The sequence below is a fragment of the Convolutriloba macropyga genome, chromosome 7 (genome assembly GCF_964194025.1).
Source record: "Convolutriloba macropyga chromosome 7, txConMacr16.3, whole genome shotgun sequence".
Classification (NCBI taxonomy): Eukaryota; Metazoa; Xenacoelomorpha; order Acoela; family Convolutidae; genus Convolutriloba; species Convolutriloba macropyga.
The window spans coordinates 52,417,415-52,442,434 of record NC_134474.1 but is presented as its reverse complement, the minus strand read 5'-3'; the positions used below and the strand labels follow the sequence as shown (position 1 = coordinate 52,442,434).

Genomic DNA, 25,020 nt, shown 5'->3' with positions numbered 1-25,020 from the left:
GCTTATCATCAAACCTTGTAGGAGGTCTCCAGGACACTGGTGCCGGAAATGAAAGATAAATTCAAAAAGATGAAAAAACTTGAAATGCAAATATTTTTTAAAAATTGCTGATATTAAAACCTTGAAAAGCATTCCATTACAATAAGAAACTATAAAGAAACACATTTTCAAACCCTAGAGGGGGTTTCTCGGCTCTTGAGGTTAGAGACATAAAAACTGACAAAAATTTTCAAAAAACGTTTAAACTTGACATTAAAATTTTTCAGTAACTTATTATCAAACTTCTAAGGACATTTTCCGGCCCCTGCGTCTGGTAAGAGGTGAATAATGAAAAAAAAAGTAGAGAACGAAAAAATTTGCATCTTTTGTCAGAAAATGCTAAAATTCGTGATGTTAAAATGTTGGGCAACAGTGGGGTGGAGGGGGGGCAGCGGGGTGGGGGGGGGCTATAAAAAATTAAAAGGTAGAAAATGACAGAATTTTTCAAAGTGTCAAAGTGTTCTCATTTGGTGTGTAAACTCTGCATATTCGCTTACATTCTAAAATTACACTTAATTCAGCTTTTAAACTGAAGGCTAATAGGCATAATACTAATGCCAGCTAGCAATAGCTTTAATGAACTCTGATAACCTAAGGCATTATGACCTAATGAAAGTGCTTTATATGTTTATCCCATTTCTTTTGATTTTGGTCTCTTGACTTTGACCGTATTTATTACATTACGTAATTCAATACGTGAAAGAATTCAAAATCCATTCAGTTGAAACAGTGAGCGAAGTGAGTCAGAAGTCTAGCGTGAAAATCGTGATTTATATAAAACGAAAAACGTGATGAAAAGGTAAAGCGAATTAAAAAATGAGAGTTCCTAAACAATAGCCAATGAGGAGGACGGCGGCAAATTAAAATGAGCCAAACGTTGCCATTAAATGGGAAATGTCTCACTAGAAGGCCAACTGGAGTACTTAATTGACGACAAACGAGGCCACAAAAACATTTTGGAATACTGATAGCGTCAAATTCAAAGAAACCACTGCTGTGAACTCAATCAATTCAACAAATCCATTTACGCTTCAATAGCAACCGATGACAACAGTCGTCAATGTGACTCAATGATAAGAAAAACTAACCTAAAACTAATCTCAAACGATTGGCGAGCGGTTGGATTCGTGAGTAGCTAGCTGCGGCATAAAGAGGCTAGTTTTAGCTCCTAATGGGGGTGGGGGTTTGAGTGAGGGTAGGGCGCGCGAGTGTCCGGGGTTACGAGTGGAACGCGCGTGTGTGTGTGTGCGAGCTTGAAATTGACGACAGCCTCAAAAGTGTTCTGAGTTGGTCTACAATTTCATTACATTCGCAATATATGGCGAATTCAGCCTTTAGATTCGAGTACTATAAGTGTAATATAGAGAGCAAGACAAGTCCTGAAACATAGTCCAAAAAATTAATTAATTAATGAGCTAAACACCAAAAATTTTCTAGCAACATTAATTTTTGACATGTCAACAAAGCTCGCGATCTTAAATGCAAAAAAAACATATCTGAAAACAATTAACAAGTCAAAAAGTAAAAAAATGAGAAATCTGGTTAAAAAAATTCAATTGAAAATCAGTGACTTAACAGTAAGAACAAACACATTACTAACCTCTAAAACCCATAACCAGAGAATAACAGAAAACTTGAGAAGTCATAAAAAATCTTATCATTATACTATTATTATTATTCCATTAGGTTAAAAACAGACAAAGAACAGACAAGATTTAAAGATTCACAAACCTTTCAGAAACAATTGAAAATAACATAGCTGGCAGATTGCCAGAAGATAGCCGCAATAGATTCGTATATCGGCAGTCTAAAAAAACAGTAAAAAAGACAGACCAAAAAATTCGTCTTTTCATTGAAGGCTGATCTGTTATATTTTGATTAAAAATCTGTATAAATTATTGTTGCCTCTATTAGCTGATCTCAAATAGCCCTCATTTAGAGTGACACACACCCATTTGACCTTATCTCTTTGAATTTAAGTAAATAAAAGTCAATTTAAAAATGAGGAAGTCATTTTTGTGAGTGAGGTAAGTCAAGTGTGACCAAAAATTTAATCACGCAAATGAACAAAAAACTCGCTCCACTAAGAGCGAAAAATGACATCATGCACGCACTTTCAGTTGAAATTGCAAGGAAAAATGAACAAAATGCATATTTGAAGTGGTTCTGACGTCATATGGTCGTAACAAAAATCTTGACAACGAAAATTAAAAACACAAGAGAAGGCCAATAATAGCGCCAGCTATCGCTGTGCGGCTAATAAAAGAAAAAAATTAAGAGATAGAAATTGACAGAATTTTTCTGTCAAAGTTTTTATTTGGTGTGTAAATCCTGCATATTCGGTTAGATTCTAAAATTACACTGAATTCAGCTTTTGAACTGAAGACTAATACGCATAATACTAATGCCAGTAGCAATCGCTTTAATGAACTTTGATTAAAATCGTGATTTATGTAAAACGAAGCTGATAAGTTATATTTTGATTAAAAATCTGTGTAAGCTTTTGCTGCCTCTATTAGCTGCTCTCAACAGCAAAAACGTCAAACATCAATTTTGCAGAAAAAGACATTTAGCTAACTCAAACTTCATTCGCGAGCAATTAAAAGTTCTCTCGTCTCTTTTCTTTTCCACTCTGTTCAGAAGTTTGAACTAAACATAGTTTTAACGTGCAATATTTCCAGTTTCAAAATCACTCAAGTCATGAAATGCATTCATGTAAGAAGCCACCATAAATCTTTTTCTAGTCAAAACACATCGCGCCGCAGTATAGTCAAAATTATTTATCAGAAAAATCATAATAAAATTGCAATTAAAAATTTGCAAATTAAAAACTGGGGTGACACCTTGAACCCTATTCAGTCAATATAGCGTAACAGAAAATTGTAACATAGCCGGCAAATTGTCGGAAAATAGCCGCCGCTGACCCATTTGATGTACATTGGGTTTGAAACAAAAAAAGAAAACAGAAGGACAAATCCTGAAAAATAATCCAAAGAATTGAATGGAAAACAGAATGTACCTGACCAAAAGATCAATTGAGCAAGCACAGAGAAACTAAAATATTGAAACACTAACAAAAAATAATCATTGCTAAAATTCTTGAAGCTTTTACTGAAGCTTTTACCCAGAAAACCAAATACGATACAAATCAATATACTCATTTACGCAAAACCCTGGAAAGAGATCTATTTGCAACTAAAGATAGATAAACTCGAGAAATATGTCAAATGCCTAAGAAAATTAAGTATAAAATTTAAAGTTTTTAAATTATTCGGTAAAAAAGTTCAGAACAATTTTTTTGTCCTGGATTTCTGTCAAGGAAACCTTCAGCAAAACCAGAAAAAAACTTTGTTTATCAGCAACGATTTCTAAGCTCAGAAAATGACAAAAAATTTATAAACAATTCCAAACTTAACAAAATCTTGCAAAATTTGCAAAATCAATATCTTCAGAACAATTTCATTGTCTCCGGAGTCTATTCAGTATCCATACAGCAAGCCTTAAATAGTTTCACAGGCTCAAAAATATCGATAAATTCGGAACAAGATAATTTTTAGAAAATTAAAAAAACAAATTTCATCAAAACATTGTAAAAATTCATGATAACGAAAATTTGAAAATCAATCAACTGACCCTAGCAAGCATGCAGTAGCATACTATAGAACCATAACTGAAGGTGCCTGGCCGCTTAGGCCAAAAAAAACAACAAGAAAAATTTTAGAAAAACTTGAAAATTGCGAATTCTATCAAAAAATTGCTAAGTTCGGGACATTAAAATGTTAAAATTCATTTCATTGCCACCAGAAACCATGCAAACACCTATTATCAAACCCGAAAGGAGATTCCGTAGTCCTTGAGAAAAAATAAAATGAAAAAAATTCCGAAACAAGTTTTTAAAAAAATTGCTATAAATTGTGATATTAAAATGCTGAAAACAATTCATGGCTGAAAAATTTACAGTAACCTATGATTGAACCCATGAGGAGGTTTTTTGCCTCCTTGTGCTAGAAAAACCTAAATAATGATAACCGTTTAAAAATTAAAAAAAACCTAAATGAAGATGAAAGTTGAAAAATTTTAAACAAGTTTTATAAAAAAATTGGTAAAATTCAAGATGTTAAAATGTTGAGAACCATCCCATTACCCCTAGAAACTCTTGGGTAACCTATTGCCAAACCCCCGAGGAGGCCCCTTGACACCTAGGGCTGAAAAAACAAAGAAAACAACAACAATTTTTAAAAAAAAAACTTGAGAAAAAAGTAAAAATTGCGTGTTTATGTTTGTGGAGTATCAAAACATATAGCGCTTTGAATGGTCATGAAAAGTAATTACGTCTCGCAAAAGACCTTTATGAACTTTTACAAAACCCAATTTTAGACTGGTCCAAAAAAATTTTGAAAAATGACGAGAAAACAAAAAAATTGCAACATTTTGGGCCTAAAACTCCTAAATATGACCATTTATCCTTAAAGTACGGCCTTCCCAGCAACTTCATCACTCTAAGCACTTGAAGAACAACTAAACGCGTCCAATGGCCATTAATGAAAATTGATGCCCGCGGAGCTTTAACTGTTTATCCGGTTTTGAAAGCTCAAAGTCACGAAAAAAGGTGTGAAAACATCTGACCAAAATAAAAAAGACAGAGCACCAATGCAATTCAATTCTTGGATTGCAATAAAAGATAGAAACTGACTGAATTCTCAGTGTCAAAGTGTTCTTCTTTGGTGAGTAAACTCTGCATATTCGATTACAGTCTAAAATCACACTTCAAGCTTTCTAAACTAAAGGATCTTAAGCGTAATACTAATGCCAGCTCGCAATCGCTTTAATGAACTTTGATAACCTAATGCATTCTGACTTAATGACCGGGCTTTATTTGTTTATCGTTTCTCCTGATTTTGTTCTTTGACCGTATTCCCTAAATTACGTATTTCAATACGTGAAAGAAATTAAAATTCATTCAGTTGAAACAGTGAGTGAAGTAAGTCTGAAGTCGTGAAAATCGTGACTTATGTACAACGAAATTCAAAAAATTTATTCGGTACCGAAGAACCTGTATTTATGTTGTAATAGAAAATGACCACGATCATTAAGCTTACATTCAATGACAATTGAAAAAAATTGTTAGTAAAAGGCAATACAATAACAGGTCAGCAATCGCTGAAAAAGCCTTAAAACCGGAGAAACTTCCTTTAATTGCGAAAAAACCTTCGAAACGCTATCAAAACAACCTTAAAACTATAATTTTAGTATGAAATAACCTCTTAGACAAGATTCCAATTCCTTGGATCAAATGGGCAAATAACACATCTTCGTGCTGAGAAACGTGAGATCTTACTCTAGCCTTAGCGAGTTTATATACTAACTCAGCCTATCACTCCATGGCTATTTAAATTCTTCCTAATTTTATTCGTTATAGAGTAATTTAACAAGAACTGCAACCATCGTGTGACATAGAATTATGGAACGCTGTCAACTCCACGTTGAATTTTTTGTAAAGATATTTAATAATTTGTTGGGTAAAGGAAACTTTTTAAAAATTATAACTATAATTATAACTAAAAATTATAACTATATAAGGATAACTGTTTAAAAATTTAAAAAAGTAGAAATTTTTGTAAAGATATTTAAACATACCCGGAAACATAGCCGCAAATAGATTGCCCGAAAATAGCCGCCGTTGATTCCAATGAGCATGATTGGGATTGAAAAAATAGAAGATATTGAAAAAAAAAAAGATTTTTGTACAAAAACATTTTTTAAGTCCGATTTATTTTGATGGCATTTCGTAGTTGAACATACTTCTGTTTCTTAGAGAGAGGCCACAGGGGCTACTATCAATAACAATAAGCATTAGAGATGGTAAATAAGACTTATAGGAACGACGTTCAAATAGCGGGCATCTAAAATTGGGCTTTATCCCGTTTCTATTTCTGACTTCAATTTTTTATACTGACTCTGTTCATTTTGAATTGCTTTGCTGAGCAACTGATGTTCAAATTCATTTCTAGCAGAATGAGAGAAGAGAGAAACTAGCCTAGAGAAGTCAAAAAGATTTCACGCAAAATGTCGAAAAAGCGGCAAAATGGTAAAGCGAAAAAATGTTCGACAAAGTAAAAAAACATAGCAGGACAAGTCCTGAAATACAATTCAAGGAATTGAATGAAAAACTCACACGTACTCTACCTGACCAGCAGATCAATCGAACAATGCCAGCCAGATTAAAAACAAAATCACCCAAAAAATTGAGAAACTAAAAGAATCAAAACTAAACAAAATTATACTCATTGCTAAAACTCTTGAAGCTTTTAAACCTGAGGCAATTTTTTTACCTTTAAAAATACCTATTTCAAAAATATGTTCAAGAACAATTTTTGTTTCTGAAATCGGTCCAGTATATATCTGCAAGACCTGAAAAATATTCATTGGCACTCGAAGATCCATTAACTCGAAAATGACCAAAAAATTTAAGAAAAGAAATCCATTGCAAATTATAAGATGTTGCTGAAAATTGTGATACAAATATCTTCAGATTCATTTCTGTGTCCCTAGAGGCTATCCAGTAACCCAACTCCAAGCTTTAAAAAACTCATTGGCTCATATATCGATAGGCAATAATTTTTGCAATAACTTCAAAAAATAGAAATTCGTTCTATTAAAATGCTGAAAGCCATTCAATTGCCCCCTAAAAACTATTTAAAAACATACTATCAAACCCTGGATGAGGTTACCTGGCTACTGAGGCATAAAAAAAATGTTTCAAAAAAAACTTAAAAATTGCAAATTTTATCAAAAAAAAAACTTCTAAAAGTCGAGAGGTTCATTTGTTGAAAACAAATCAATTGAAACTAAAAACCAAGCAGTAATGTATTATCAGAACGTGGAATATGGTTTATTTGCACTCGAGAATGGACGAATATCAAAAACTGACAAAAACTTTAGGAAACCTTAAAAAAATTGCAGATTTTATCAAAAAAATTCTAAAATTCGAGACATCTAAATGTCAAAAACCATTCCATTTTACTAGAAACTATGCGGTGCCCTATTAACAAACCTTAAGTAGATTGACTGGTCCCTGAACCTGGAAAAACTGAAAAATCGACAGAAACCTGAAATGCTAATTTTGTCAAAAAAAATTGCTAAAATTTGTGATATTCAAAAGTTGAAACCTATTCATGGCACAAAAAATTTTTCAGTAACTTATTATCCAAACCCTGATTAGGTTTTCGGGCCCCTGGGTCTCAAACAACTTGAATAATGACAATAAATGTCAAAAAATATGAAAAAAAAAATTAATAAAAAATATGAAAAAAACCTGAAAAAAATTACAAAACTTAGTATCATTTTGCGTGTTTGTGTTTTTAGTACCAAAACATATAGCTCATAAAATGGTCATAACAACCAATTTTCTCGCAAAATGCTTTCATCAACATTTAAAAACTTCAACCTAAGGCTAATCAAACAAAAAACTCCGGGGGCTGATGGGGGCAGCACTGGGTGGGGGGGGGGGGGGGGGGGGGGTGGAGCCAATAGTGGGGGTGGGGGGTCAACAAAGGGGGGGGGGGGGTGTCAACCTCTAAGAACCGCCCTTTACACCATAAGTATAAGTCTCCAAGACAGTTTGAGCTGAAACAGACCTGAAAGGCTCTAAGAGCACATAATGCCCGCTGGGCGCTACCTGTTTATCCCGTTTTTGAGGACGAAAAGTCAAAAGCGTCAGACGAAAATTGGTCAAGCGAAAAATCGCATAAAAAAAGACCGACAGGACTAATATAATTGCTACAAACTTCGCTTGAGAGCAATTAAAAACATGAAAAATTGCACCATTATGAGCCCAAAAACTCCTAAAAATGACCTTTTAACCTTAAATTAAGGCCAGCCCAGCAGCTGCACCACTATAAGCACTTGAAGGAGTACTAAAGCCTACTTTGGGCTTCTAATGAAACGGAATGCCCGCTGGGCTTTACCTGTTTATCCCGTTTTGAAAGATCAAAGTAATTGAAAAATGTGTGAACACATCTTAAAAAAACACAGCGCACCCATACAATTCAAATTCTTTGAATTGTAAAAAAATAGGAGCGCTATAATAGCCGGCTGAGAAGATGAGGGCGGCTATTAATAATTTGTTGGGTAAAAGAAACTTACAGCGGCTCTCTGTCCTTCTCTCTTGTCTGCCTCGTATTCGTTGATCTGCTCCTGTGTAATTGTACTCCTCAGCTGCAGAAGACTAAACAATTGACAACCCTTGCACAGTTGACAATTGATGTCAAAATTACATAAATTTGCGCTGAAAAGGAAATAATACATTGAGTCACACTCCATCTTTGTAGATCTCCTGCCTACTTCATATTTGTACAGGTCTGAACATATTTGGAAATTCATCGGCTACTATCAAATGTTAAAATAGACAAGATAACCGAGAAATAGATAGTCGTTACATACTTCGCGAAAACAAATTATTCCGATCTAACAATTAGGTTGTCCCAAAACCAGAAGCAATCTGAATGGCACGAATCATTCTATTTTTAAGAGGTGTTTGTGCAACACTTGATTTGATTACACTGCCTTTCCATTATATTTTCTTCGTATATACTTCACGAAAATGTGTTCTTTTTAAGAAAGGTAGCTAAAGATGTCAGTTTCTTTTTAAAGATTGCAGTTAAAATGAAAATAGACGGACAATTTTCGTAAAATAGCCGTTAGTTCGCAACAACTTCTGCAGTCGATTCAATTGCTGATTGATACGCTTTCTGAACTGAAGTGAAGCAAAATAACTCATGAGCATACGAATTGTGTAAAAACCAGGCATGTAACATTCTCTGTATAAGTTGGTGCGTGTACCTAGGAGACATAGGTGCACAGAGAGTGGCACAGCAGTTTGATATGAGACCCCCTGGCCCATAGGGGTTCCCCTGTCCATCCTTCTTCCGCGTCCAAGCACTCTTGATCTAAACATACAACACAACATCCACTCATCATCATAAAATCTACTCCACTAGTTTGAGGTCTTTCTGTGAAAAAGACACGCAACTTTAAGCAGAGCCGGCGTTGATCCCACTGCCGTCGTTGGGATTGAAAAAATTCACCGACTAACGGCGGGTGAATTAATCTCAAACGAATGGCGAGCGGTTGGATTCGTCTGTAGCTAGCTGCGGCTTAGGGAGGCTAGCTTTAGCTCCTAATGGGGGGGGGGGGGGGGTTGAGTGAGGGTAGGGCGCGCGAGTGTCCGGGGTTACGAGTGGAATGTGTGTGTGTGTGTGTGTGTGTGCGCGAGTGTGAAATTGACGAAAGCCTGAAAAGTGTTCTGACTTGGTCCACAATTTCATTACATTCGCAATATATGACGAATTCAGCCTTTAAATTCGAGTACTATAAGCGTAATATAGAGAGCAAGACAAGTCCTGAAACATAGTCCAAAAAATTAATTAACTAATGAGCTAAACACCAAAAATTTTCCAGCAACATCAATTTTTGACATGTCAACAAAGCGCGCGATCTTAATTGCAAAAAAAAAACAAATCTGAAAACAATTAAGAAGTCAAAAAGAAAGCAAAAAACAGAAATCTAGAAATCTGGTTTAAAAATCTTTCTGAAAATCAGTGACTTAACAGTAAGAACAAGCACATAACTAATTGCTAAAAGCCATAACCAGAGCATACCAGAGAACTTGAGAAGTCATAAAAAATCTTATCAATATACTATTATTCTTATTCCATTAGGTTAAAAACAGACAAAGAACAGACAAGATTTAAAGATTCACAAACCTTTCAGAAACAACTGAGAAAAAATAAGAACATAGCCGTCAAATTTCCCGACAAAAAGCTGCCGTTGATCCGCGTGACGCGCATTGGGATTGAAGCAAACATATCTGACAGATTGCCAGAAAATAGCCGCAATAGTTTTGTAGATCTGCAGTCTAAAAAAACAGTAAAAAGACAGACCAAAAATTTGTCTTTTGATTGAAGGCTGATGTGTTATATATTGATTTAAAATCTGTATAAGTTTTTGCACTTCAACTTATCTACTTGAATTAAAGTAAAAAAAGTCAATTTCAAAGTGAGGAAGTCATTTCTGAGAGTGAGGTAAGTCAAGTGTGAGCAAAAATTTAATCACGCGCATGAACAAAAAAACTCGCTCCACTAAGAGCGAAAAATGACGTCACACATGCAATTCAGTTGAAATTGCATGAACGAATGAACAAAAAGTGGCTGTGAAGTCATATGGTCGTAACAAAAATCATGACGAAATAAAAAAAAAACCAAGAGAAGGTCAATAATAGCCCCAGCTATCGCTGTGAGGCTATTAATAAGAACATAGCCGGCAAATTGCCCGAAAGTAGCCACCTTTGATCCACTTGACGCGCATTGGGATTGAAACAGAAACATAGCTGGCAGATTGCCAGACAATAGCCGCAAAAGCTTCGTAGATCTGCAGTCTAAAAAAAACAGTAAAAAAGACAGACCAAAAAATTCGTCTTTTCATTGAAGGCTGATACGCTATATTTTGATTAAAATCTGTATGAGTTTTTGCTGCCTCTATTAGGAGCTCTAATAACCTTCATTTAGAGTGAGACGCACCCACTTGACCTTTTCTCTTTCAATTAAAGTAAATGAAAGTCAATTTCAAAGTGAGGAAGTCATTTTTGTGAGTGAGGTAAGTCAAGTGTGACCAAAAATTTAATCACGCAAATGAACAAAAAAACTCGCTCCACTAAGAGCGAAAAATGACGTCATGCACGCACTTTCAGTTGAAATTGCAAGGAAAAATGAACAAAATGCAGATTTGAAGTGGTTCTGACGTCATATGGTCGTAACAAAAATCTTGACAACGAAAATTAAAAAAACAAGAGAAGGCCAATAATAGCGCCAGCTATCGCTGTGCGGCTAATAAAAGAAAAAAAATTAAGAGATAGAAATTGACAGAATTTTTCTGTCAAAGTTTTTATTTGGTGTGTAAATCCTGCATATTCGGTTAGATTCTAAAATTGCACTTAATTCAGCTTTTGAACTGAAGGCTAATACGCATAATACTAATGCCAGTAGCAATCGCTTTAATGAACTTTGATTAAAATCGTGATTTATGTAAAACGAAAAACCCGATGAAAAGGTAAAGCGAATTAAAAAAAAAGGAGAGCGCCTAAATAATAGCCGTTGAGAGGCGGACGGCGTCTATTAAACATCAGCCAAACGTCGCCTTTAAATGGACAATGTCGCACTAGAAGTCCAGCTGGAGAACTTAATTGAGGACAAACGAGGCCACAAAAGCATGTTTGAATACTGATAGCGTCAAGTTCAAAGAAACCACTGCTGTGAACTCAATGGATTCAACAAATTCATTTAAGCTTCAATAGCAACGGATGAGAACAGTCATCAATGTGACCCAATGATAAAAAACTAACCTAAAACTAAAATTCAAAAATATTGTATTATTGAAAACAAATAGTCTCAGTCAGAAACCGGCTTCTTTGTACTAAACAGATTAATTCAAATCACTTCTGGCACATAACCAAGTTGAGGCTAGTGAAAACTGAAACTAATTTAAAAGACAAGAAAATGCACAAGAAAAAAGGGCAAAACAAGACGCGTGTATTTTCTGAAAACCAAAAAACTCAGCTAAGAACAAAACATATTAATTAGAAAAACTTTTCCTTGTAGCAACCAATGAAAACAGTCGATAATTAGGCTAAATGGCCACGAAACCAATGAATAAAAAACAGCAAAACCTCAGAATAACGCAATTACTTTTAAAAGCTATAATTGCAAGAAATAGAAGAACTCAAAGGCTCAAATGGTTTCAACTGTGACTCATTGTTAACCGAACAGACCTGTGATTGATGAGACTAAGTGCTAAGACAACAAAATCTAATAAAACAAACGGGCAAAACTCAAAAATTCGCTAACAATTTTTGAAAACAAATAGTCTCAAAGGCTTTATAAAATCTCGCTAAGAACTCGAACCATCAATGAAATACACTTACGACACATTGGTGACCGATCGAAATTGTCATTTATGAAATTAAAGATTAAGACAACAGCAAAAATAAAAATAACACCGTCAAACTGCCGAAAAAAATAGCATGGCCGTCAACCCGCATGACGCACATTGGGGTTGAAAAAGAAAATTAAGAGAAAGAAATCTACGTAATTTTTCTAAGAGTCAAAGTGTTCTTATAGGTTGAGCAAATTCTGCATATACGATTAGATTCTAAAATTGCACTTATTTCAGCTTCTAAACTGAACGCTATTAAGCATTATTCTAATGTCAGCTATCAAACATAACCGACTAACGTCGGGCTAATTAATCTCAAACGACTGGGCGAGCGATTGGCTTCGTCCATAGCTAGGCCACGGTTAAGTGAGGCTAGCTTTATTGAAGTGAGCGCAGCGAGGGGGCGACGTTGGTGGGGGGGGGGGGGGCAACGGTGGGAGGGATTTTTTTGCTGCATGGGGCCCTTACGTGTGCAGGGGTGGGGATTGGGAGGGGGTGAGAGGAGGGCTGATGTGGAGGGGTCAAACTCTAAGCAATGAACACACAATGAATCTATCTCTCCAAAACGGTTTTAGTGAATGCCATATTTAAGAGTCTAGTGAGCCTAAAGGCTCTAAGAGAACGTAAGGCCCTCAGGGCGCTACCCGTTTATTCTGTTTTAGAAAACGGAAAGTCAAAAGGGTCGGAAAATTGCGAGCGAAAAACTGCATAAGACACCACAGTACTAACATAATTGCTAAAGAATTCCTTTGATAGCAATTAAAAGCATAAGTTGCCCAACGAGGGACACGAGTAAAATCAAATAGGCATAATTAGAACATATATAATATTTCAATAGCACTCAAGATGAAAACACTGAAGACAGAGGTCAAATTTCGGCACGTGTAAAAATATTCTGTCAACCAAAAAACCCATCCAAACGCCAATATCTCACTTCAATTTAAGAGTATTTGAAAATGCTTTAAATCTATATGCTTTTCAGCTCCTTTCACTAATTCAGCGTGAATAAAAGCACCACTTTAACTTGACTCTCATTGGCATTAAAAAAGGAAATTGTGAACTTAAAAAAATAGCCGATAGCGGACAATTCGTGAAATTCAATCTAAAAATTGAAAGAAAAAATACTACTTTGCCTGACCAGGAGACCAAAAATAAGAGAAAAATAATTTAAGAGAAATTAAGAGAAAAATAATTTTGACGAAAAAAGCGTGTTGAATACCATGGTTTTCAAAGGAAAATATCAGAAGTTGAGGGTAAAACTTGGAATCGGAGACAAAACTTGCTTGAAATATAGATAACTAGACAACATATACTGGCAGATTTAGGCAAAATAGAAATTAGCAGGAATAATTAAGCTTCGCCCAAGCTATTTGATGTCAATGTCTCAAAAACCAAAGTATTAAGGATATTATTTTCAAATGAAGGCAGCAGCCAAACAAAAAATAATTGAGTGCCTGAGTTCAGAAATTTAAAAATGAAAATATATTCCACAAACTTTGAAAATTATTGCATATTTTTCTAATTCATTCATACTTAAGTAATCAAAACCAATTATTACTCGCTGGGAAATAGAAAAAAACTAACTTGAAGGCCAGCTTGAATACTAACTTGAATACTGTTTGCACAAAGTACAAACATGGGCAAAAACGAAATAGTTGTTAAAATCGTATAAATAAGCCAAAATTACAAAAATTCGGGTACGTTATTGCAGCCAATGTCGTTAAAAGCAAATTTATGTCACAAAAATCAGCTCATTAATACAAACGACAGCTAGAAAAAAAACTCCATTGGCCTTTGAGTAATGAAAAAGAACAGAAAATTTCACAAAAGACTGATTCGCGGGCGAATAACAAGTTTAATTTTAATTAAAAAAGTTGCTAAAATGCCTGCTAAAACTGTTTTAAAAAATCCATCAACATTTTTAAGCTCTAAAAAAGATGCAGTGACCCTAGAGATTAGAAAACTCAAATTTTTTCAGACACTTGAAATTAGACAAATTTAAAAAAAATTGCTAAAATGCCTGTTATTACTGTTTTAAAAAATCCATCAACATTTTTAAGCTCTAAAAAAGATTCCGTGACTCATACAGATCAGAACTCTAAAAGACAATGTGCAAAAACTTTTAAAAGGGGAAATTTTTCAAAAGGGCAAAAACTTTTAAAAGGGCAAAAGTCGGAAAGAATTCCTGATAAAATCTTCAAAAACGATTAAAGTAGCAAAATAACATCCAGTAACCCCTCCTCAAGCCCGAGAAACAATTTATTGACTCCTTAAGAAAAAGATCGAAAACTTCAAAAAAGACATTTACAAAAATTTGAAAAATTGCAAACTTTAAAGAAGACTTGCAAAAATTCCAAATATTGATATCTGGAAAGTACTTTGTTGCCTTGACAAAAAGTTACAAATTCTCAAAAAACTTGAAAAATGCAAAAATCACTACAACTTATTGTATTTAGATCTGCATTAGAATAACAAAACATAACCGACTAACCATCGGAAGAATTGCTCTCGAACTAGTCGGACTAAGAAGTTCAATAGTTTGCTTCAAATAACCACATTAGAGGTTAGCATATACCACTATTTAGAATTGAAGTGAAAAATTTCACCAGTTTCGTAGCAATTTTCAGTTGAATTTTACTACTAAATTGCCGCCAGTTGAATTCAGCTGGTTAAAAAATGTGATTGAGAGGGAATTTTAGATCACGCGAAACGCAAACAGCCAAGGGCGTAAAAGTCACTAGATAATTCAAAACGGTCAAGCAAAAATTTTGCACAAAAAGACACATAAGTTTACAATAATTGCTTCTACGAGAGCAATTAAAAATACCCCAGAAAAGAGGTAAGAAAAATGTTTCTCGGGGGCTTAAAATTATAACTGAAGCTCATAATGTTAATGGAAGACCCGTTCGAAAAACAACTTAAAAATATAGCCGGAAGGTTGCCGGAAAATAGCCGCCGTTGAAGCGCTTGATGCACATCGGGATTGAAACAGAAAAAGAAAAAAGAAGAAACAATTTGACTGAACCTTTTTTCTGTTTTTCTTTTCAGTGTCAAAAATTTTTCTGATTTGGCGTGCAGTTTAAGTTAGATTCTAAAACTATACTTAATTCAGCTTCTAAACTGAAATCTAATAAGCTTAATACCAATGTCAGTTAGCAAACACTCTAATGAACTTTGATAACTTAATTCTCAAAGACTTAATGACCGGTCTTTATCGGCCTATCCCGTCTCTTTAGATTTTGCTCTTTTGACTTTGACCGTATTCACTATATTGCGTTATTCAATGCATGAAAGAATCTAAAATCCATTCAGAGTTAATTGAAACAGAGTGAAGTAAGTCAGACGTCAAACGTGACTTATGTAGAACGTGATCAAAAGGTAAAGCGAATTAACAAAGAGAGCACCTAAATAATAGCCTTTTGAGAGGCTGACGGCGGCTATAAAAAACATGACAAGAAACCAATTTTGTGGTGGTCAAAAACATCACAAAGTGACTTTGACCCTGAATTCAGACGTTACCAGCCGTTTCAGTACATAAGGCACCTTAAAGCCTACAAAAATCAGCTGAGTGCTTCTCTTGTAACCCAATACCCGCCAAGCTTTACATGTTTATGTTGCTTCGAAAGCTTAAAGTCATTAAAAATGTATAAAAACATCTTACACATAGTCAGGAGAATTCCGGAAACGTTGCGAAGAGCATCTGCCAACAAACCACTATCCCATCAAATAACTATTACATACAAAAATCACATATGAAAACATAATCGACAAACGTCGGGCGAATTGTTCTCAAACAACCGGCGAGCGGTTGGCTTCGTCAGTAGCTAGCCACTGTTTAGTGAGGCTAGATTGAGCTTAATTGAAGGAGGCGCGAAGTGAGCGCAGCGAGGGGGGCCAACAGTGGGAGGGTTTTTTGGCTGCATGGGGACCTTACGTGAGCAGTGGTGGGAATTGGGAGGGGGGTGAAGTGAGAGGGAAGCTGATATGGAGGGCTTCAGCTTAATTGAAAGGGCGCGAGGTGAGGGTAATCGATGATGACATCACGCCACATAACATTAGCTGAAGTGCTGCGTCAACAAAAGAGTTTTAAGAGAGACATACAGATAGTGTGCGAGAGATAAAACGTGAACGAAAAAGATAAAAAAAACCAGCCAAAAGAGAGGGAGAGAGAGATAAGAATATTTTGCAAGATGGAATTCGACTCTGCAACATCTAGTTTTCTAGCCTTGTTAGTAATTAAATCAATTAGAAAAACTTAAAGTCATAATTTAAAAAATTCCACATTTCGCAGTAAAAAGAATTTCAAAACCGTTTTTTGTCTCGAGTTCTGTCATGTAACCCATCAGCAGGACTTAAAAAGTTTTGTTGGCCGGTAATGATCGTTAAACTCAGAAAAGAACAAAAGTTTACCAAAACATATAGCTCTTAAAAAGGTCATAAAAAGTACTTATGTCCTGCAACAGACCTTTATAACTTTAACCAGCATCAATTTTAGACAATCCAACAAAAAAATCGAAAAATGACAAAAAAACACGAACAGTCGCAACATTTTGGGCTCAAAAAATCCTTAAAAATGACCTTTTAACCTTAAACTATGGCCTTCCCGCTAGCTTCATAACGCTATGCACTAAAAGGACTACAAAACGCGGCTAAGAGCCTCTAATGAAGTTTAATGCCTAATGGTCGCTACCTGTTGATCCCGTTTTCGAGGACGAAAAGTCAAACGAGTCAGACGAAAAATCGCACAAAAAAGACCAACAGGAGTAACATAATTGCTACAAACTTCGTTTGAGAGCAATTAAACTTGAAGTCAATTCATGAAATAGGCAATTAAAGTGTTTTTAATAAATAAACTAGAAAAATCTAACTAATTTTTTAATATTGCAAGGACAAATCGAGCCAGGGATAGTTTCTTCAAGCAAATATGAGCATAAAAAAGCTCGCAAACAAATTGGCAAGTCATAATCTATATATTAACCGCGTGAACACTAAAGGCGGTATGTTTTAGAGGCATCACTGAGCAGCATGTTTTAACAGTACTACTTGAGAGCACGGTTGCTTAATTGGGGTTAAAGACTAAAAAAGTGTGATTGAAGGTCATTGTCATTGACCGATAAATGTTTCTAAAAGGTCATTGACCGAAAAATGTTAAAAATGTCATTGACCGAAAAGTGTTGCCAAAAGGTCAATGACCGAAAATGTTGCTAAGAGGTCGTGTCATCTACCAAAAAATGTTTTGCGAAAAAACCTTTTGCCGAAATTCGATGTTAAAGAAAAGGAAAATAATTGATGTTTCAATAAACAAAAACAATGGTGTCGAAAAAATCATTGGCCGATTAGTTGTTGATAAAAGGGTTTGTGATCGAACTTCTTCAGAAAGCGTTCCGTGACCGAAAAGCTTTTGATGCTGAAAAAGTAAACCATCAGAATTGTTTCAACGGGTTTATGATATTGTTTTTCGTAGTTCATTGTCAAAAAATTGTTGATGAAAAAGGTTTCTTGAAAATTTGTGAACGAAAAGTCACGCATCGAAAACGTCAAGGATTAAAAGGTGGATGATGGAAATTTGTTTCGTCAAAGTTCACTGTACGAAAATTTTTAATACAAGAATTCAACGAAAAAATTTTGTGAAGCGTAAAAGACCCAAAAGTTGCCGATGCAAAAACCAAAGTTGGGTGCCAAAAAATTATATATATTTGACAAAACTGAGGTCTTGAAATAAATACAAACTTTTGAGCGCTTAGTAGAGGACTTTTTCATCTTAAGGGCTGTTAGTAACAAATTATTGCATACAAAACATAATAGGTATATGATTTTCCTTCTAAGTTTTCCGAAGCAATATTTATTGGTGGCCTTAGCCACCCCTTTAACTCAGTTGTAATTGTTGACTTCTAAAAGCTTTCGCAAAGGCTTGCCAGCGATTCCTTTTTATCAGCAGATTCCTCGTATTGGGCACACCATCGTGCTCTAGTTAGCATATTCATATTTTTTATTAGAACTGGAATTCATTGTTTCACCTAGGATCTCTTCTTTTGAACTGTTGCATCTCTCCCTCTCTTCAGTTTTTTTCTCTATCTTTCTTTTTTTTCTTTTGTGCGATCTTCTATTTTTTTTGCTCTTCAACTGTTTTCTCTAGCTGTGATATTTTCTTTTTGCACTCAAATGTTTGCTTTTGCGCTGGCTCACTATATCCATGTTCTTCTACTTTCTCTTATGATTTCGGTGTTTTTGCTGTCCCATTTGCGTTCATTCTATCGCTTGCGTTTTTCTTGAGTTCGTTCTCTCGCTCACTTTTCTTTCTCCTCCTTTCTCTGAAATCTAATAAATAAACTAGAAAAATCTAACTAATTTTTTAATATTGCAAGGACAAATCGAGCCAGGGATAGTTTCTTCAAGCAAATATGAGCATAAAAAAGCTCGCAAACAAATTGGCAAGTCATAATCTATATATTAACCGCGTGAACACTAAAGGCGGTATGTTTTAGAGGCATCACTGAGCAGCATGTTTTAACAGTACTACTTGAGAGCACGGTTGCTTAATTGGGGTTAAAGACTAAAAAAGTGTGATTGAAGGTCATTGTCATTGACCGATAAATGTTTCTAAAAGGTCATTGACCGAAAAATGTTAAAAATGTCATTGACCGAAAAGTGTTGCCAAAAGGTCAATGACCGAAAATGTTGCTAAGAGGTCGTGTCATCTACCAAAAAATGTTTTGCGAAAAAACCTTTTGCCGAAATTCGATGTTAAAGAAAAGGAAAATAATTGATGTTTCAATAAACAAAAACAATGGTGTCAAAAAAATCATTGGCCGATTAGTTGTTGATAAAAGGGTTTGTGATCGAACTTCTTCAGAAAGCGTTCCGTGACCGAAAAGCTTTTGATGCTGAAAAAGTAAACCATCAGAATTGTTTCAACGGGTTTATGATATTGTTTTTCGTAGTTCATTGTCAAAAAATTGTTGATGAAAAAGGTTTCTTGAAAATTTGTGAACGAAAAGTCACGCATCGAAAACGTCAAGGATTAAAAGGTGGATGATGGAAATTTGTTTCGTCAAAGTTCACTGTACGAAAATTTTTAATACAAGAATTCAACGAAAAAATTTTGTGAAGCGTAAAAGACCCAAAAGTTGCCGATGCGAAAACCAAAGTTGGGTGCCAAAAAATTATATATATATGACAAAACTGAGGTCTTGAAATAAATACAAACTTTTGAGCGCTTAGTAGAGGACTTTTTCATCTTAAGGGCTGTTAGTAATAAATTATTGCATACAAAACATAATAGGTATATGATTTTCCTTCTAAGTTTTCCGAAGCAATATTTATTGGTGGCCTTAGCCACCCCTTTAACTCAGTTGTAATTGTTGACTTCTAAAAGCTTTCGCAAAGGCTTGCCAGCGATTCCTTTTTATCAGCAGATTCCTCGTATTGGGCACACCATCGTGCTCTAGTTAGCATATTCATCTTTTTTATTAGAACTGGAATTCATTGTTTCACCTAGGATCTCTTCTTTTGAACTGTTGCATCTCTCCCTCTCTTCAGTTTTTTTTCTCTATCTTTCTTTTTTTTCTTTTGTGCGATCTTCTATTTTTTTGCTCTTCAACTGTTTTCTCTAGCTGTGATATTTTCTTTTTGCACTCAAATGTTTGCTTTTGCGCTGGCTCACTATATCCATGTTCTTCTACTTTCTCTTATGATTTCGGTGTTTTTGCTGTCCCATTTGCGTTCATTCTATCGCTTGCGTTTTTCTTGAGTTCGTTCTCTCGCTCACTTTTCTTTCTCCTCCTTTCTCTCTCTCGCTCTCTTTTCTTTTTCTTTTCTTGGTTGTTTACTAACTTCTTTTTTATTTGTCTGTTTTGGATTCAATTTTTTGTTGCCGATTGTTTTTCGTACGGTGGGTTCAAGATTTTCTTATGGTTTTTGATGCATTGTATTCCTTCTGTTCTTTCCTGTCTCCTCAATTTTGATTTTACCTTCTCTTTTCTCGTTAATTCCTTTTTTTCGCTTTTCGCTCCCGCTGGATTTTCCCAGACTCTTGTTTTTTCTGCTTTCCTTCTCTACGTTCAACCTTCTTTTGTTCTGTCTTTTCGTTTTTCGCATTTTCGAATCTATTTGCTCTCCGATTCATTTTATATTTCTGCTACTATCGATCTCTTTCTGTCCCTCTTTATACCTCATTCTAGCTGTTTTGATTTTTTATTGCTCTGTGAGAACGTCTATGACTCTTAACTCACATAAAACCTTTTTTTGACATATTTGGCTGTCATTTTTTGTTGGTGTGTCTAAATTAATTTTGACAAAAAATTCACTGAAACGATTGCACGTACACCAGTTCTAACGAATAATTTTTCAATGAGAATATCAATTGTTGAAGTTTCCAGATAAGATGCATTCAGATAGCCTTTACGGACCTGCTAGTAGGCTATGAAACTTGTCCAGGATTGTAGAAAATTTCCTGGTCATATTTGTCAACAAAAAATATTTAAACCAACGAAACTATAGTCACTTTGGTATCTAACCGCCCCTTCAGCAAAGTGCTTCATTTTGAAAGAATCCCACTAGACGCATTGAAACAAAGTTCACTTAAACATCAGCAAATTAGATAGCTTAAAAACCTCCATCAAAACAAACCAAAAATTAATAAAATATAACCAAAATATAATCCAAAACAAAAAATTTGAAAGAAAAGTTTTAAAAAAACCACTCTCTTTTCGCTATTATATTAACAAATGATGAAATTGATTCATTTAGAAAAAATACTGATAGCTGTGACTATTTAATTCGCAACATTGTGTATTACGGGTTTGCAAACTTCATTTGAACGATCTTATAAAATTTGTGCTGAAATCAGTATATAATTTATGTAGTGAGCAGTTCCGCGATTAAATGATCGCGTTCAGCTCAAAACGATACATCGCAGTATCAGCAGAATATTAGATTTTTCACTAGTTCTTCCTCTTAAGAAGTTGAGTGGTTCTCGGTGAAGTACAGGGCAACAAAGCTGTACATTGTTTTGAAACGGAACGGTACAATAAACCGAACCCAACCTTGCTTCAGCTATGTCAAAGATGTTACCTATTTCTATCATACTTTCAAAAGCTCATCTACTCCAAAATCCAGATCTTTATTACTTCATTTCGGTTTTTTATGATTTTGAAGTGCAGGCTTAAAGTAGTGTGTACTAACGTCTTCATTAGTGGTGAGAAAGCTAGTCACTAGGTAGGTGTGGAATCCGGCCAGCCCGAGGATTGACCAGACAGTGAAGAAACAAATGAGCATTTCCACTATCGTAGCCGGAGTGTACTTCAGGGTCTCCAGGAAATTCGTGTTTTGAGTCCCTGCAACAAACATCTGATATTCAGTAACCTGCCAGTGTATTGTTGAATAAATTGAAAACAGTGCATGGCTTCCTGTGTTCAAAAAAGATAGCAAGAGTAGAACTACTGCGCGGATATGCTGATGAAAAACATTTAGTCACCGTTCAGTTATTTAAACCCACATTTAATTTTGATTGTTCGATTGCGGTCAAGAGGAAAAAAATGATGTGCTGCATTCACAAAAAACGCTGTCTTACGAATTGCATAAATTGAGTAATGAAAAAGACTAGAGCAACAAGGATAACTACAAAATGACTATTAGCTCCGCGCACCTGAGAAAAATTATGAGGACCCCAAAAATCACCCAAGGCTCGATTCCAACTCCTCGCCGAAAATTTTGATATATAGATTTACATGAATGAGTTGAACAATATTCACAGCAATGGATCAGTGGACTATTCATTAAATTAAACTAACAATCTTGGTCTGATTTTTGTTTTGGTCCTCATCGTAGTTCTTTGTTCCTTTACTTTGAAATTTGTTCAGGAAACTTTCATTGAACTTTGAATAGAAACTTTAATCTCTGCTATCTTTGAAACACAGGCAGCCATGTACTGCACCAACATTCAATGAAAGTTTGCAAAACAAATTTCAACGTAAAGGAACAAAGAATTAGGTTTTTTCAAATGACAACATAGTCGGCAGATTGCCGGAAAATAGCCGCCGTTGACGCGCTTGATGCACATCGTGATTGAAACAGAAAAAGAAAACAGAAGAGACAAATTGACTGATTTTTTTTCTCTTTTTTTCAGTGTAAAGAAATGTTCTAATTTGACGTGCAGTTTCAGTTAGATTCTAAACTATACTTAGTTCAGCTTCTAAATTGAAAGCTAATAAGCTTAATAGCGATATCAGCTAGCAAACACACTAATGAACTCAGATAACCTGATCCTTAATGACTTATTGACTGGGCTTTATCGGTTTTTCCCGTCTCTTTTGGTTTTGCTCTTTTGACTTTGACCGTATTCACTATATTGCGTAATTCAATGCATGAAAGAATTTAAAATCCATTCAGTTGAAACAATGAGTGAAGTAAGTCAGAAGTCAAGCGCAAAAAATCGTGACAAGTCTTGACGTACAATTCAAAGAATTTTTATTGACTAAACAAAAAACTAGACCTCGAACGTACTATGAGTGAATTAGGAAAAACAAATCCAAAAAACAATCAGATAAAAAAAATTAAAAAAAAAAACAAAATCGAATTTAAAATGCCGCATGTGAACAAAAAACCATTAGGGAGAAAGGGAAAATCCGTTCAAACAAAAAACAAGGCCTAGAATGAACTGTGAATGAATTGAGAAAACCACTAAGAAAAAAAACCCGATCTCAATAAAACATAAATCAAAGTGAAATTACCGCATGTGAGCAAAAAATCAGAAAGCGAATGTTTGTTCAAACACCGTATTCTCACTCTACTTTAAAATAAGAGTGTAAAAACTGCACGCCACAAAACCACTCGGTTTTCCGTTCCATTTACTGTTTCGGCGTCACTAAAATCACTACTCCAATTTGACTTCAAATATCATGAAAATGTGTGAACAGATCTTAAAAAAGACCGCCCCAATACAATCAAATTCTTTGAATTGCAAAAAAGAAGAGCTCTTAAATAATAGCCGCTTGAGAGTCTCACGGCAGCTATTAATCAAACAAATTTCTAAAATCTCATGGAGTTTGGCCTAGAAACTTCACGCCAGTTAAGCATCGCTAGAAGAGGGCTTTTTATTATTGGTCAAAGCACTCCAAACAAAAAACTAACGTTAGGCGAATTCCTCTCTAACAACCGGCGAGCTGTTGGCTTAGCTAGGAGTCAGCTGGGGCTTAGGGATGCTATCAATAGGGGGATTCCATCGCTAGGTGGAGGAGGGTGGACTCAGGATGGGTGACTGAGGGAGGTCTAATTTTTAAGATTAAGAATCGCGCGAGATTCGATGAAAAAAATAATACGATGCGGTCAGAACATTGTGCGCACAAACATTAACGAGACTGATAGTTATTTTGTCATCTGGAAACTTCATAATGATTTTTTCGCTTAATGAGTGGGGGCAAACATAACCGACTCAGGTCCATCAAATATGAATTTGTGAAACATATCAGCAAAAGACAAAACCAAGAGTATAATTCAATTTTTAAAACTGATAGCACGCAACTTCAGCTGTTTATAATAAAATAACGATTCCAAAATGATCAAACTAAATGAAAAATAAGAATGAACCGAAAACCACCTCTTGGCCACAATTTTCATGTTCACCGTCACTTTTAACCAAAATAACTGACCAACTTTCACCAAATCTCTTTTAAGATTAAACTAGCAGGTCCCTAAAAGCTTTCTGAAGGTAAACAATCTAAAATTGCAAACAGCCCACTTTTAAAGCTCAAGATTCAATATTAATTTCAATGAATCTCAATTTCTTTGTTTTGCATGATTTGATTTCTAACTCTAGCTCATATGATCTCAAGCTAATTTACCACTGAAATCCAAGTGGTGAAATGACTATCAGATACTCAACAGCGTTTGTAATGAATTCAGTCACTTAAGTGATATCAACTTCCCACACAACACAGACAACCGAATAGGTAATATGATAGTAGCCGACCGTTTTACAGCAACAGTTCCACTGAAGTACACAATTGAACAACCAGGAACACAGCACGGAGTTATCATTCAAATAAGATGGACAATAACAGGACCGATTCCAAACAAGAATACACAAAATATTGAAGAAATAAAAACATTGCAAAACGACTGTTCAGAAGGACAACATCCGTCTATAAAGCAAAATTTTTTGCAAAAACTGCCAGAACGATGCTGAAGATCACCTCAAAGACTTCACAAAACAGTTTTGGAAAAAAACAATTAGAATGCAAACTGGACATCAACTAGAAGGAAGTGATGCAGTTCTACAATTCAACTCATTTTTGGAGCCAAGGGAAGATTAAGACATGCACCAATACCATGGAATTCAAGATGTCGCCCAGTTAATTATTCAAAACTTTCACAGCAAAAACTGACATGTCAACACATGGGAACCGAATTTGACAGAGAGTACCTGCAAGAGACTATCTTAATCACGGGCCTTCGAAGATTCCTAAGAAGACTCAGTTGGACTGCTTTCACATGCCGCCCTTTGAGAGCCCAGAATGTAACAACTATGTCTGATTTTCCGCACTTTGCTTTGCTGACGCTGATAAACACAACCCATTCGTCAATGTAGGATTCCATTATTTTGGACCCTTCTAAATTGAGGATTATTCTCGCTAGCTTGATAAACAATACATCTGCATCTTTAAGTGTTTGGTAACCCGTGCAGTGCCCTGGAAGTTTGTCATAGTCAAGACACCGACAACAGTTTACTTGCAATCAGACTATTTGTATTAACGAGATGCTATACAAAGCTGATAATCTGACAACCAAAAAATAATTACGGTATCTAAAAGAGTCCTGAACTTGGAAAATATCAACGTTTACAACAATTTCACAGCTCAATTATCAGAGCAAAAGATAGTTCGGAAAATCAACCCACAACTCGCCACACATTTTGGTGGCATATGGGAGAGAAAACTTCAAACATCAAAGAGAACACTGCTCAGCATCTCGGGAAACCAGCAACTGAAAGCAAAA

At 35.2% G+C, this 25,020-nt stretch overlaps 2 protein-coding genes across 4 annotated transcripts in view; both read right to left on the bottom strand.

Moving 5' to 3' along the window:
• LOC142343148 (peptidyl-prolyl cis-trans isomerase-like) overlaps window positions 1-25,020 on the bottom strand; it is a 615,561-nt gene that overhangs the window by 287,567 nt on the left and 302,974 nt on the right. The gene's annotated exons all lie outside the window — the stretch shown is intronic.
• The window catches only part of LOC142343143 (palmitoyltransferase ZDHHC9-like), a 64,515-nt gene that overhangs the window by 8,863 nt on the left and 30,632 nt on the right, over window positions 1-25,020 (bottom strand). For both annotated transcript variants that reach the window (XM_075394835.1, XM_075394836.1), the window contains exons 5-7: window positions 21,211-21,362; window positions 8,881-8,987; window positions 8,185-8,266 (exon numbers count right to left, since the gene is read on the bottom strand). In XM_075394835.1, the coding sequence (XP_075250950.1) occupies window positions 8,185-8,266; window positions 8,881-8,987; window positions 21,211-21,362 (341 nt within the window). The remainder of the gene's footprint in view (window positions 1-8,184; window positions 8,267-8,880; window positions 8,988-21,210; window positions 21,363-25,020) is intronic.